This window comes from Taudactylus pleione, unplaced genomic scaffold (assembly GCF_031769625.1).
Source record: "Taudactylus pleione unplaced genomic scaffold, aTauple2 ptg000250l, whole genome shotgun sequence".
Lineage (NCBI taxonomy): Eukaryota > Metazoa > Chordata > Amphibia > Anura > Myobatrachidae > Taudactylus > Taudactylus pleione.
In genome coordinates this window covers 468,845-483,542 of record NW_028284652.1, presented here as the reverse complement: position 1 = coordinate 483,542, position 14,698 = coordinate 468,845, and the positions used below count along the sequence as shown (strand labels likewise).

The following is a 14,698-nucleotide window of genomic DNA, read 5'->3' as shown; positions in this document are numbered from 1 at the left end:
TCCAGCCATAGCTGGATGAGTAACAGCTCCAGAAGATGAAAATATTGCCTTAAGACATGCTTCAATTTTTCTGTTTGTAGAATCCTTCAGAGAAGATGCTGATGGAATAGGCAATGTAGCATTTCTGATTAAATGTGTCACGTGAGCATCCACAGTAGGCGGTACCTCCCACTTAGTACATAGAGAAGCTGGGAAAGGATACAATAATGTTATTCTTTTATTCACATAAAACAGTTTGTCCGGCTCAGTGAGCTGTTCAGATACAGGAAACTCCGTTTTGGCCACCTTCCAGTGGTGATGAAACACTGAAGCCTTCTTACTATGAGCTGGTTCATCATCCTGAATATCTAGGATTGGTTTAACCACCCTCACCAAAGAAGGAACATCCACTGTGGACCCGAACTAGACACTGGAGAGGAACCCTGCGCATCATCTGATTCCTCTGAATCCATATGTTGGGCAGACTGATAAAAAGATAACATTAGTTCAGCACGTAAAATATATACCTTCAAGCAATAGGTGAGGCCCAATGTCCTTAAAAAAACTAAAACAAAACACATTGAACTAGCAGTGCGCTAGATAGTAGGGCAAAATGTATAAATAGACAATGAACCAACAAGATGTTGCATAATTCAGGAGGTGTTTGTTATATTTGCCACCAACAAAATATCTGCTTCGGAGGGGAATTGGCACCTACTTCACATAAGGTGTAGATCATGCTGAATCAGTTTATTGAGCCTGACAGTAAAGGGTTTAAGGCGAATTCCCAAAGCAGCACTTGCCAATGCCGCCCCATCGTCAACATCTATATTAAATTGAGCAGTAATATTAAACACAAAGGCACTTGTGATTAATATTTTATATTATTGCCCCTCCAGATCCAGTGATTAAAACAGTCAGAACTTTGAAAAGTGGCACGTCGTAAATTTACCCCCAAGTCTCGCCTGCTTTGCTTTACCCATAATGCACTGCAGTGATGAGGGAAAAAAACAAAAACACTGTCTCTTAGTATACCATTGTTTTTGTGTGTGTTTATATGTGTAACATCAAGCTCTGATTTTATAGCAGTACCAATTAGGGGATGCTGCTGTGGATAGTTGCTAAGTAGCACACTGCTTAGGGAAGTAGGTAAGGAAAAGGTTTATTTTTTGTTGAACTTAGTGGTCAGAAATATACATGAATAAATGTCTCTGCAAAATGGTAAAATGTACTATTTGTAATCATGTTCTGGCTTATATTACAGGTATTGTAATAAAATTTGTATTTTTATATAAAAGAGGAGAAACATTAACTAGTGCACCAGTACAAAAACAACGTAACCTAAAGCTTCTAATCAGATGTTAGTAACTTTGATTGGTTTAGTGCAAGGGTAGGCAACCTGTGGTCTTCCTGCTACTGTGGAACTATACCTCCCAGCATGCCCTGCCACAACTTTGCAGTTAGGGAATGCTAAAACTGAGGCAGACCATGCTGGGATGTTTGTTCCACAGCAGCTGAAGTGCCATAGGTTGCTTACCCCAGGTATAGGTGGTATAGTGCATGGTAGACCAATAAGAGGGAGATGGTACTTGCTAGTTGCAGTAAGGGGATGTAATTTAAATCCCAGCTGTCGGGAAGCTGGTGCTCAGAATGCCAGCACCGGAATCCCAACACCAGCGGGTTTAGGCACTAGGGGGAGCGTTAGGATTAGGCTGCCGGTGGTTGGGGGGGGGGGGGAAATGGAGGGTTTAGGTGTTGGTATCCTAACCCTGTCAGGATGCCAGAGCTGGGATTCTGACCAGCGGCTTACCGAGCGCAGGCACCCTGTACCGAACCCGCAGTAAGCACTGTGTAACACAGCGGTTTTCAACCGCTGTGCCGCGGCACACCGGTGTGCCGTGGGCAGTTGTTTAGTGTGCCGCGCCGCCGTTGGAGTCTGCTGTCAGAGTCGCCGATCAGATTACTGCAGTACAGTCATTGCGGCCCGGGCAGCGCTGCCGCTGAGCTCTTCTGGGAAGCTCAGGCGCTCCCGGGCCGTGACTCTGTAGGCGCGGCGGCGTGACATCACAGGTCACGCCTGCCCGCTCAGCCAGCCAGTCATCCCGCCTGATTCCCCCAGCCCTCCCTCCCGCTCCACCTGTCCCCTAGTGTGCTTAGCGGCCCGCTCCACCCGACGGCTGCACTCTGCTGCACTGACAGCTCTGCACAGCCTGGTAGGTGCCAATAAATCTTTATTTATTTTTAACATGGGAGCAATGTGGGTTTTTTTCTGTAGGGGTCAGCCAGTGTTGTTGATTTTTTGTGTGTGGAGAGCATTGTGGTTTATTCTGTGTGGCCAGCCAATGTAATTGTTTTTTCTGTGGGGGCCAATGTATTGTTTTTTTTTCTGTGGGGGCCAATGTAGTGTGTTATTATTCTGGGACCAATGTATGAGTGTTTATTCCTGCGGAGGCCATTGTATGTGTGTTTTATTCTTGCGGAGGCCAATGTATGTGTTTTATTCCTGCGGAGGCCAATGTATGTGTGTTTTATTCCTGCGGAGGCCAATGTATGTGTGTCTTATTACTGCGGAGGCCAATGTATGTGTGTCTTATTACTGCGGAGGCCAATGTATGTGTGTCTTATTCCTGCGGAGGCCAATGTATGTGTGTCTTATTCCTGCGGAGGCCAATGTACGTGTGTCTTATTCCTGCGGAGGCCAATGTATGTGTGTCTTATTCCTGCGGAGGCCAATGTATGTGTGTTTTGTTCCTGCGGAGGCCAATGTATGTGTGTTTTGTTCCTGCGGAGGCCAATGTATGTGTGTGTTTTATTCCTGCGGAGGCCAATGTCTGTGTGTTTTATTCCTGCGGAGGCCAATATATGTGTTTTATTCCCGCGGAGGCCAATATATGTGTGTTTTATTCCCGCGGAGGCCATTGTAGTGTGTTTTATTCCTGCGGAGGCCATTGTAGTGTGTTTTATTCCTGCGACGGCCATTGTAGTGTGTTTTATTCCTGCGGAGGCCATTGTAGTGTGTTTTATTCCGGCGGAGACCATTGTAGTGTGTTTTATTCCTGCAGAGGCCAATGTATGTGTTTTATTCTTGTGGACGCCCATGTATGTGTTTTATTCCTGCAGAGGCCAATGTCTGTGTGTTTTATTCCTGCGGAGGCCAATATATGTGTGTTTTATTCCCGCGGAGGCCATTGTAGTGTGTTTTATTCCTGCGGACTCCAATGTGTGTGTGTTTTATTCCTGCGGAAGCCAGTGTTTGTGTGTTTTATTCCTGTGGAGGCCAATGTATGTGTGTTTTATTCCTGCGGACTCCAATGTATGTGTGTTTTATTCCTGTGGAAGCCAGTGTTTGTGTGTATTATTCCTGCGGAGGCCAATGTATGTGTGTATTATTCCTGCGGAGGCCAATGTATGTGTGTTTTTTCATCTGTCTCGCACCCCGCATTGCCGGATGGTGTGCCTTGGCAATTTTAAAATCTTGAGCTGTGTGCCTCAAGTTGAAAAAGGTTGACAATCACTGGTGTAACACATACCAATCAGCTGCCAGACTAATGAAAACCAAGACTTCTCCCTCTTTACCTCACCACATTTACCAGTATGCATATTTACTGCACAAATGTGTATTAAAGTACAATATATAATGCAGTACAAGGTTTTAGTATGTGTTTTAAAGTTGGCATGGTTGCATTAGGTTACAATGCTGTGTTCTAATTAGAATGTTTTATTAATTAGGCGCTAGCAATTGCTTTATATGAAATATAACATCCACAAAATACATGTAATCATTCCCATAACAGTTCATGATTCACATATTTACACTTGGCATGCAACTAAATTCAATCTATTCTTGCTTGCCATCAGCCATTTCTAAGTGATCGGTGCAAATGTCTGGTTAGCATAGGAGATAGGCTGCATTCTGCCACTTATATAGTAATCTTACATTTAGTAAAATGTGAATAATTACAGAAATAGTTCATACACTGAACAAACAATCCCAATGTAGGAGAGGAGAGAAATGATAACATGAATAGTTGACAGACTGTTACATAATAAAGTAAATTTCATAGTGCTGATTTACTAGCCAATGGGAATCATTCCTTGCCCAAGCAATTTACATAATCCTCATTGATAAGCATGTGTGCAGGTCCCGGATAGCTGACACTCATTCTTTTGTTTATAAGACCAGTAACAAGACATCTTAAACATTAAACATATTTAATAACCTCTCTTCTCCAATAACCCTATATGAAATTCATTTCACAAGTAGATGTGACATTATTGTTATAAGATCGCTTTCCAACATTCTTTTTTACACAAAAATAGGAGAGAATGATTACATTCTATATAAAACAACCTGACACTTTTTTTGTAAAATGCATACACAATAAAGGTGAGAACAACTGAAGACCTCTCTAAGGAGTACAACAAAGTCTATATACAAGTAGCGATTCGGGGTGGTGTGGTTCTCAGCTCGGTTACTCCACTAGGAGATCAAATTTTTCTGCCTCATCAAACTCTGCATTCATGGTCGCAGCCCAGTCATCCAGGTCCGATTTCTAGGAAAGGAAAAAAGAAAATAAATTAAAAAAACAACCATATAGTAGCATATTTATTTGTTACCTTATTTTATTAGGCAGTGTACTTGTATTAGATCAGTACGGTACAACACTAGGCATAAGACTAGGTAACATACTACCTCTGTGCATTAGCTGTCTATTGTGTGATTTATTATGGCACCAGTATCTGGGGCCCTTAATCTCTTAGTGTGCACAGATTACTTTTAACCATAGGTTCTCAAACTCTGTCCTCAGGACCCCAAACAGTGCATGTTTTCCAGGTATCCTCACAGAATCACAAGTGAAATCGTTAGGTCCACCTGTGGATCTTATAAAATGTGGCAGTGAGTAATTACTGCACCTGCTGGGTGACCTGGGAACTGTGTGTGGTCCTGAGGACAAAGTTTGAGAACCGCTGCTTTAATAAAGATCATTATGTGTTTACAAAAGTGCAGTACAATGTTGTGAGTCTTTGTGTAAAGCAATCAAATGGCGACAGCTGCAAACATCTCATAATGGGGGGTTATGAGCCGGCCCTTGCAGAAGGTGAGCTAGGCCTAATTATGCACCCACATGCAAACAAGAGATTATATGCAACATGATTAAATGAGACTCAAAGGAAGGACAGGGTGCATAAAGGGGCATTCCCTGCTCAGGGGGGCTACAGAGCACACCGCTGAATGTGGCAGAACCCAGGACAACTGTGGTGTTATCAGGGAGGACACCTTTTTGCAACCTCCGGACGCTCTTGTGTACCCAGCATTAAGCGAGGTTGGGATCTGTTCTGCTTTACAAGTAATCCACCTGAGGCCCTGTAAACTGACTTTTAAACCCTTTTGAATAACATACTTAGCACAGGATGGCAAAAATTCCTTGTGTGTGTTGCCTTTACTGATCAAACCAGTTTATAGTGACCAATGGCCTCGGTTATTCAAAGAGGGGCAATGTCAGTGTTATCAGAGCAGTGAGCTTTAAGATCTGCAGTAAATTCCATGAAGTCACTTACTTAAGCTGCATACGCACGGAACGATATTGTGAACCATATGAACGATATAGTTATCATTCAATATCATTCCGTGTATGCAAAACATCATTAAGGATGCGCACTACCGCAGATCGTTAACGATATCTGTCATCGGCCGTACTTGCAGGCCAATCTGACGATATTGTCAGATCCTGCAAGTTCAGGGATGCAGCTGGCGACATCACTGAATAATATCGTTAACGATACCGTTCAGTGTGTATGCTCAATGTTGGGAATGACATTGAGTCCGGCAGGGGAGGGACAACACTGAACGATATCGCTCTGGTTACCAGACCCGCAGTAGTTAAATTAACCTGAACAACATTCTTTATGGTCATGATTCATATATGAAAATTACATTTTTAGGGGTTTGCTTCTTTAACCTATTTACAATGAAGGGTATGTGCTACAGATATACAGGATGCAGATGATATGTCAGCGGACGCGATGCAGGCAGTCAAAATACAGACGCCGGAATCCCGCTGCCCCTGCAAAAGAAATATTAACAGAAAACAAACAGCATCCCGAACATCGGTAAGTATGTGTGCTTAGCCAGGGATGGGGGGGGGTTTAGGATTAGGCACTCCCCTGGGGTGTTTAGGTACCACTAATGGAGGGTTACTTTTTTTTGCATTTTGTTTGTAATTAAACAAAAAATGGTTTGGTTTTTATTATTTTCACTTTTTTTCTTTCAAAAAATGCACATATCAGCCATTTGCAAGCATTTTTAAAGATTAAAATATCTTTCTTTGGGACAGTAATAAACATTATTACTGTTTTTTTTTCCATTTCCTGCAGGTATTTGTAGTAAAAATTACTGCAACCATTTTTTTTCAATTGGATAGCGCAAGAAACGGAAGAGCGCTTTACCCATGTTAATGAAAAATGAATGAGATGGTCTCTAATTTTTACTGCAAACATCGCACACCTAGGGCCGGATTCAATTAGAGGCGAAAAGTTTGGAGAAAAGTTTCCGCCGATTTAGACTTTGTCTCTTTTCAAAGTATCTCCATATTCAATTCCAGGACGATTTAGCCCAAGCGGAAAGTCAATGCATTGTAATAGGTGGAAAAGTATCTCCTATGAATTGCAGATGAAAAAAAAGTGCAAAATCGTTATTTTGGGGTGCAAACGTGGGGAAACGACTCAGAACCCTTGGGACAGCCCCCCAAAGAACAAAAAAATTACCCCAGAACACCCGAAAAAAGTACTTTCATTTTGGGGGCAAAAAGGTGAAAAGTGTGTGGGTGGGGGAGGCAAGCATACAAACTAGCAAAAGACTTCTTGAGGGTCTGCAAGGATGGATCAGGTGTGTTTGGGATTGCAGGTGCATGTAGCAGGTGCGTTGACATTTTTTAAAAATTCACTTTAGAAACATTAAAATATGCTAGCACCCATTTTCAAGTACCCCAAATTTGACTAGATTACTTATTTTCACCCAAAAATACTGCTTTATGCCATTCTTCACTACTTTCGCGACATTCCGATGGTGATCGCAGAGCTGGGAACATGCAGATGAAGCAAGGTGGTGTCTGATACCTCCTTCTGCTTTTGCATTTTAAATGGAGGAAATTGCACAGCTGCTTCTGTGCGGCTGTGCGCTTCTGTGCAATTCCCTCCATCTGTGAATCAGGCCCTCAGTTTATCAGTGAATGGTGGTGGTAGTTTGATCAAGAGCGTGACAAATGGATAAAAGTACATTAAAATTTAGTGCTGTAACCCATTTGATATTAAAGGACACAGCAGCAGTAGAAAACCATTATCAGGCACAGGTTCCTCAGCAGGAATATTGAATATATGCTTTTTTAATAACTTTTGCAATATTTACGGCTTTCCTTTTGCAATCGTTTCTTCTTTCACTCTTTTCAAGTGATGCTCCCACACTGCTTAAACTTTCATTTAATGACTGCATTCAGTCCTGCATGTTGGGTCAATCCATATTAAATGGTGAAGAAATTATTTTTTTGGTTTGCTTCACCATTTTTAAAATTTTCATTTCTTGTGTGAGATGTCCCCTGTAAGTTAGTAGTCAGAGTTCAAGCCACATTTTTGTCATATAACTATCCCCTAACTCACTTCCTTATGACTGAAATTTAAGCCCAAAGTTAATTGTCAGATTTTATTTTAAAAAAGTCTGTATTTTGGATTGTATTTCAGTGGGAAGGAATAAGATTTCAGAGCTGTAATTTTTGGGGGAATAGCTATATACTCAAAGATTTACCAAACAAATTTTGATTTATCTGTCTTGTCTACTTTTTTTTTTTTTATTAGAGCACTTTAACATTATTTTTCACCTAAATTGACCTCAATATCTCTGGTGGGGACCTGATAAAAATTTCAAATTCACAACATGCACATTACTCTATGAGGGGTAACTGTAAAAAAAACTAAAGTAATTGTGGTTTCTGACTACTAACTTACAGGGGTCATCACACACACACAAAATATATATTTAAATAGTCAAGCAATGATTCACTGACCCCTGTTGCCACTTCTGTGCCACTTTCCTCATCAATTGATGTGCTTGGTTCTTCCTCAGCAGTTAAAGAATCCCTTTTAATTTGTTTCCTACAGTTATCACAAATCATTTGATCACTATTGACATGTGGCTGTATTTTAATCTTCCATGGTAGCACCATCCTTAATTGTTTTCTACTGCTGCTGTGTCCTTTAAAATCAAATGGGTTGCAGCAGCGAGTCCTAATGTACTTCTTATTCTTGATCAAACGACCACTATTCACTGATAAACTGTATTATATCTCTTTTCCACCAAAAACCCAGGTCCGACCTGGGTTTTTGGACATGGTTCCAACCCTGGTCAGACCCATTTACACTGCACCTTCGATCTGGGTTACTCCCAGGCCAGCCCTGGTCCCGAGTCCATCCTGGTAACTACCTGGGTTGGATTGCTGGGTCACTTGACCTGGGTTATTTTTTCAGGGACCCTTTTACACTGAGCTGCGACCCGGGTAGACCCAGCAAAAACCCAGGTTTTTGCTCTGGTTTAAAAGGTATTAGATAAACCAGAGGTTCCCAAAGGCACCCCAACAGTTCAGGTTTTAGAGAGATCCATGATTGAGCACAGGTGATTAAATCAAACTGACTGAGGTACTAATTAAGTCACCTGTGGTCAAGCATGGATATCCTTAAAACCTGGACTGTTAAGATGCCCTGAGGACTGTGTTTGGGAAACTCTGAGATAAACTGTCTTAAGCCGGCCACACACTAGACCAACTTTCATCCAACCATCCAACTAGTTGATTGGTTGGAATGAAAATCTGGTAAGGAATGGGAGTAAATGATGATCAGCAATTTGCTCCTAAATGCCAGAAAACAGATGAAAATGACATCAGACAAGTTTGTTAAATGTTTGATCTAAACAATTTGTTCAAACAGCAGATTTTGTCCATTTTCCGGCATTTGGGAGCAAATTGCTGATTGTCATTTGCTTTCATACCTTACCAGATTTTCATTCCAACCAATCAACTAGTTGGCTGGTCGGACAGATAATCCAGCGTTCTCCCCAGAAATTTTTTCCAGCCGGGTGGCATCCAAAAGTAGCCGGGTGGGGGCCTTCGCAATTATGCGCGTGCCGGGAAAAGGGGCATCTCCCAGACCAATCCAGCCCGACATGCCTCAGGCTGCTCCCCCACTGGCTCTCAGTCAAAAGTGCCCATTATGCAGTGCCCCCTGTATTTGTGCCCTTTATACAGAGCCCCCTGTAGTTTTCCCCTTTATGCATTGCTCCCTGTAGTTTAGCTTTGACCTTATGCAGTGCCCCCGGCTGAAGTAGTGCCCCTAAGTAGTGCCGCAGACTAATCCCTTATGTAGTGCCCCCAGGCTGGCCCCTTATGCAGTGCCCCCAGGTTTAAAGTGTCCCTTATGCAGTGCCCCCAGGCTGGCCCCTTATGCAGTGCCCCCAGGTTTAAAGTGTCCCTTATGCAGTGCCTCCAGGCTGGCCCCTTATGCAGTGCCCCCAGGTTTAAAGTGTCCCTTGTGCAGTGCCCCCAGGCTGGCCCCTTTGTGCAGTGCCCCCAGGCTGGCCCCTTTGTGCAGTGCCCCCAGGCTGGTCCTGGTCCCGGCCCCAGCACTTATCTTTACTTGCTGGCCGGTCTCCCGCTCGTCGCTGCCGCGCGCTGACTGGTTCTAACTAGATCCAGCAGGCGTACGGGGCAGGCTCTTCACGTCGCGGGTGACATCATGACGTCACCCGCGCAGTGCATCATTGGGAACGCTGGCCTCTGAAGTGATCGGAGGCTTCTTTAGCCTCTGTTCACTTCAGAGGCCAGTGTTCCACAGCGGGGGTCAGCGGGGAAAAGTGCAGGGCGGCAGGCTGTTTCTGCCGGGCGATGTGCCCGCAGAAAACAGCCTGGGGAGAACACTAATCTTTAGATGTGTGGCCAGCTTTAGTCCCTTGCATCATACTTACCTACTCTCCCGGGAACAGATGGGAGCCTCCGAATATTGAGTGGCACTCCCGGCCCCCCGGAAAAGCAGGAAAGCCACGCGTCATCATGGCCCCGCCATTTCCGGTAATCTTGGTGGCGGACCAAAATGATGCGCTTCTAATGCCACGCTCCCTATTCAAAACCGCCTAGCAGGAATGCTACTACAAGACAAGTCTGAACTTGCCAGCTGCATGGTTAACGCAATTGTTCAAATGCTGTTTTTACGCCTGTTCCCAAAATGAAACGAGAGATTGTATTTAAGTGTATAACAAGGTCCAATATCACATCATGTGACCTTGAAATGTATAAGTCAATATTTAAATATAGAACTATTTTTTATGAAACCTATGGTCCCTTAGCTTCAAAACAAGACCATGCATGAACGTTCTACTGCAATTAGAAGCACAATTATGATTGGTTTTAGTTGACCTTGCAAGCATAAAATATGAGATATGGTAAGAACTTACCGTTGTTATCTCTATTTCTACGAGTCCATAGGGTTCCACAGGATACCTTGGGGTATAGGTGATGACGTCAAGCATTGGGCACCATAGAGTTAAGCTTTTCAGCCTCCCAGGATGCACTAGGGTCCCCCTCCTATACCCCGCCCCCGAGCCAAGGCATCTCAGTTACGTACCAAGCCATAGGCCGGAGGAGGAGAAGGAAGAGAGAACAAAGATCTGGACACACACAAGAATCACATTCTCACCAGAGGGAGGCGGAAAAACTAGTGACCAGAGTAAAGCCCATCTGCAGCACAGGTTCGACAGGGCGGGAGTCCTGTGGAACCCTATGGACTTCGTAGAAATAGAGATAACAAAGGTAAGTTCTTACCATATCTCATATTTTCTACATCAGGGTCCATAGGGTATCCACAGGATACCTTGGGGATGTCCCAAAGCAGTATCCTTCAAGGGTGGTGACGCTCCTGTGCTGAAAGGAGAATCCGCCGCCCGAAGGAAGCATCCTGAGAGGTAAAGGTGTCAAACGCGTAATACCTCACAAAGGTATGGACCGAGGACCATGTGGCAGCCTTGCAGATCTGGACTGCAGAGGCACCACGTCAAGCAGCCCACGAAGGACCCACAGACCTAGTGGAATGAGCCCTCACAGAGGAAGGAACCGGAAGGCCTTCATGAAGATAAGCTTCTGAAATGGCCATACGAATCCAGCCTGCCAAAGTCTGCTTTGAAGCAGGCCAACCCTTTTTACGGAAGCCATAGAGGACAAACAAGGCGTCCGACTTCCTAAACGAAGAAGTGCGGTCAACATAAATCCTTAAGGCCCGCACAACATCCAAAGTGGCCTCACCCACTGAAAGATCAGGTGAGTTAAAAGCCGGCACAACGATTTCCTCGTTGATGTGAAAACAACTTTAGGTAGGAAACCAGGACAAGTGCGCAGCACCGCCCTGTTCCTATGAAAAATCAGAAAAGGGGGTCTACAGGAGAGAGCCCCTAAGTCAGAAACACGTCTGGCCGAAGCAATGGCCAGAAGGAAAATAGTTTTAGCTGTCAGCCATTTGAGGTCCACTGAGCCCAATGGTTCAAACGGCGGTCCCTGGAGAGCCCTCAGGACCACAGCTAAATCCCAAGGCACCACCGGTGGAACAAAAGGTGGCTGAATTCTGAGAACACCTTGCATAAAGGTGAGCACATCAGGGATTGCAGCAATCCTACGATGGAACCAGACGAACAGGGCAGACGCCTGCACCTTCAGAGACGCAAGGCAAAGCCCATGGTCCAGTCCCGCCTGTAGGAAAGCTAATACTCCCGAGGAGCATAACCTCTCGGCCGACACCACTGGAAGAACGTATGCCACACACGATGGCATATCCTTGCAGAGGATGGTTTCCGAGCCCTTAGCATGGTTTGCACTACAGAGCTGGAAAACCCCCTGGACCTTAACATGGCCGTCTCAAATGCCACGCCGTCAAAGACAGCAGAGTCAGGTCCGGGTGAAGACAAGGACCCTGTGACAGGAGGTCCGGACGTAACGGCAACCGCAGAGGAATGTCCACGGACAGTCCCTGGAGGTCTGAGAACCAGTGCCTCCGGGGCCACGCGGGAGCTATCAACAGGAGCGTCCCTCCTTCCTGTTTGAATTTCCGGATTACCCGTGGAAGAAGGGAAAACGGAGGAAACAGATAAGCAAACCGGAACGTCCACCGGACGGACAGGGCATCCACCAGAGACGCCTTTTCATCTCTTGTGCGAGACCCGTACACCGGCAACTTGTTGTTGTGCAGTGACGCCATGAGGTCGATCTCTGGAAGACCCCACCTGTCCACCAGAAGTTGAAAAACGTCCTGGCGCAGAGACCATTCCCCCGGATGAACGTCCTGGCGACTGAGAAAGTCCACCTCCCAGTTTAGGACTCCCGGGATGAAGACTGCTGATATGGCCGGGAGATTGCGCTCCGCCCAAACCAGGATTCGGGACACCTCTACGAGAGCCGCCCGACTTCGGGTTCCTCCTTGCCGATTTATGTAGGCCACGGTGGTAGCGTTGTCCGACTGGACCTGTACTGGGTGACCTTGAAGAACCCGATGTGCCTGCTGGAGAGCATTGAATACCGCACAGAGCTCCAAGATGTTTATTGGAAGCTCTGTTTCTGCCAGAGTCCACCTGCCCTGGAACAAGCGTGGACCCGTGACTGCTCCCCAGCCTCGCAGACTGGCATCCGTTGTCAACCGGACCCAATTCGCCACCCAGAATGGACGACCCCTATTGAGATGGGTCGTCTGCAACCACCAGGCTAGGGACAGGCGAACCTCCGGAGTGAGCACCATCGTCTGGGATTTTAGACTCTGAGGCAGTCCATTCCATTTGGACAGGATCAACTGCTGCAGAGGTCTGGAGTGAAACTGGGCATATTCCACCATGTCGAATACCGACACCATGGAGCCCAGTAACCTCATCGCCGAGTGCAGAGACACCCGGCGGCTCTGTAGACAACTGCGCACCCTCAACTGCAAGGCAGAGATCTTTTCCCCCGTCACAAAGATCCTTTGCTGTCCTGAGTCCAATAAGGCTTCGAGGTGCAGAATCCTCTGAGACGGGATCAGGGTGGACTTCTGCCAGTTTATCAACCAGCCGTGCCGTTGCAGTATCGCAATGGTCACGTCCAAGTGGCGTAGAAGGAGCTCTGGAGATCCTGCCACTAACAGAAGGTCGTCCAAGTACGGTAACATGCGGACTCCCTGCAGCCGCAGGGAAGCCGCCATGACCGCCATCACCTTGGTGAATACACGTGGTGCTGTCGCCAGCCCAAAGGGTAACGCCCGGAACTGAAAGTGTTTGTTGTGGATTGCAAACCTGAGGAACTGTTGATGGCATAAAAGAATAGGGACATGCAGGTAAGCGTCCTGTATGTCCAACGACACCATGTAATCCCCAGGTACCAGCGCCAGAATGATGGACCGTAGGGTCTCCATCCGAAACCTCGGCACCCGCAAAGACTTGTTGAGTGCTTTGAGGTTGAGGATCGGACGATACGACCCATTGGGTTTCTGCACCAAAAACAGATTGTAATAGAAACCATGGCCCCTCTGGGAGAATGGAACAGGCACTATAACTCCAGCCTGGAGCACAGTGTGCAAATTCTTCCGCAGTTCCACGGCTTTGTTCTGGTCTGATGGAAAACCCTTGGTGAAGAATCGAGACGGGGGCCTGTACTGAAAGGAGAGGGCGTACCCGTGAGAAACCACCTCGAGAACCCAAGTGTCTGTCGAGGTAACCGACCAACACTGGGCGAACTGCAGCAGGCGGCCTCCCACTTTGGGATCCCCCAAAGGGAGGCCCGGACCGCCAGGCCGCAGGCTTGTCATCGGGCTTAGGGGCCGGACGTCTGGTACTCCAGGCCTGTTTCCGGGGCTTGGCCGATTTTTTGGGGCCAGCCTGTCTGGGAAAAGACTGCATATTAGGCCTACCCTGGGCCCTGTAAGGCAGAAAGGACGACGTACCTGAACCGGAAGGAACCGCAGCAGACGGAAGACATGCCGATTTGGCTGCTGCCAGCGTGGCTACGATTTTGTCCAGATCCAGACCAAAGAGGACTTCTCCATTGAAAGGCAAAACTTCCAAGCCCTTCTTGGAATCAGCGTCCGCCTTCCAAGATCGCAACCATAAGGTGCGACGAGCAGTGACAGCCGCCGAAGAAATCCGAGACGCCAGGGTACTGATATCCAAGGCCGCCTCATTGATATAAGTGGCCGAGTCCCGGAGATTGCCTATCAACTCGGTCTGTTCAGCCGAACAGTTGGAATCGAAAGACTCCTCCAAATTATCCGCCCAGCGCTCCATAGCTCTGGCTACCCAACAAATGGCCATAGCCAGCGTAGCTGCCCCCCCCCCCCCGCAAGGGAATAAACAGACTTTAGGCAAATCTCTACCTTACGCTCCGTAGCACCCTTCAAGGAAGACATGAAGGGCATGGGCAATGTGGCACTGCGGACTAGGCGTGTCACATGGGAATCCACCTGTGGAGGGGATTCCCACTTAGAAAAATAATTATCCGCAAACTGATAAGCCACCGCAAAACGCCTCTGAGGCTGATACCGTTTGCCTGGATGTTTCCACGCCTCCTCTAAATGGTCTACTAAATGACCCGAAAGAGGAAACACTGTGGCGTCACCCTTAATATCCTTAAAAAAGGCATATTTAGATTTTGACACCGGAGGATTTTCATCCTCA

The 14,698-nt window shown here is 46.3% G+C and overlaps 1 protein-coding gene across 1 annotated transcript in view; it reads right to left on the bottom strand.

Moving 5' to 3' along the window:
- Nucleotides 1–3,679: 3,679 nt before the first annotated feature.
- Nucleotides 3,680–14,698, bottom strand: part of CDCA5 (cell division cycle associated 5) — a 33,324-nt gene continuing 22,305 nt past the window's right edge. Inside the window, exon 7 of the mRNA XM_088480009.1 lies at nucleotides 3,680–4,532. Coding sequence (XP_088336135.1) covers nucleotides 4,452–4,532 — 81 coding nt within the window. The 3' untranslated portion in view covers nucleotides 3,680–4,451. The remainder of the gene's footprint in view (nucleotides 4,533–14,698) is intronic.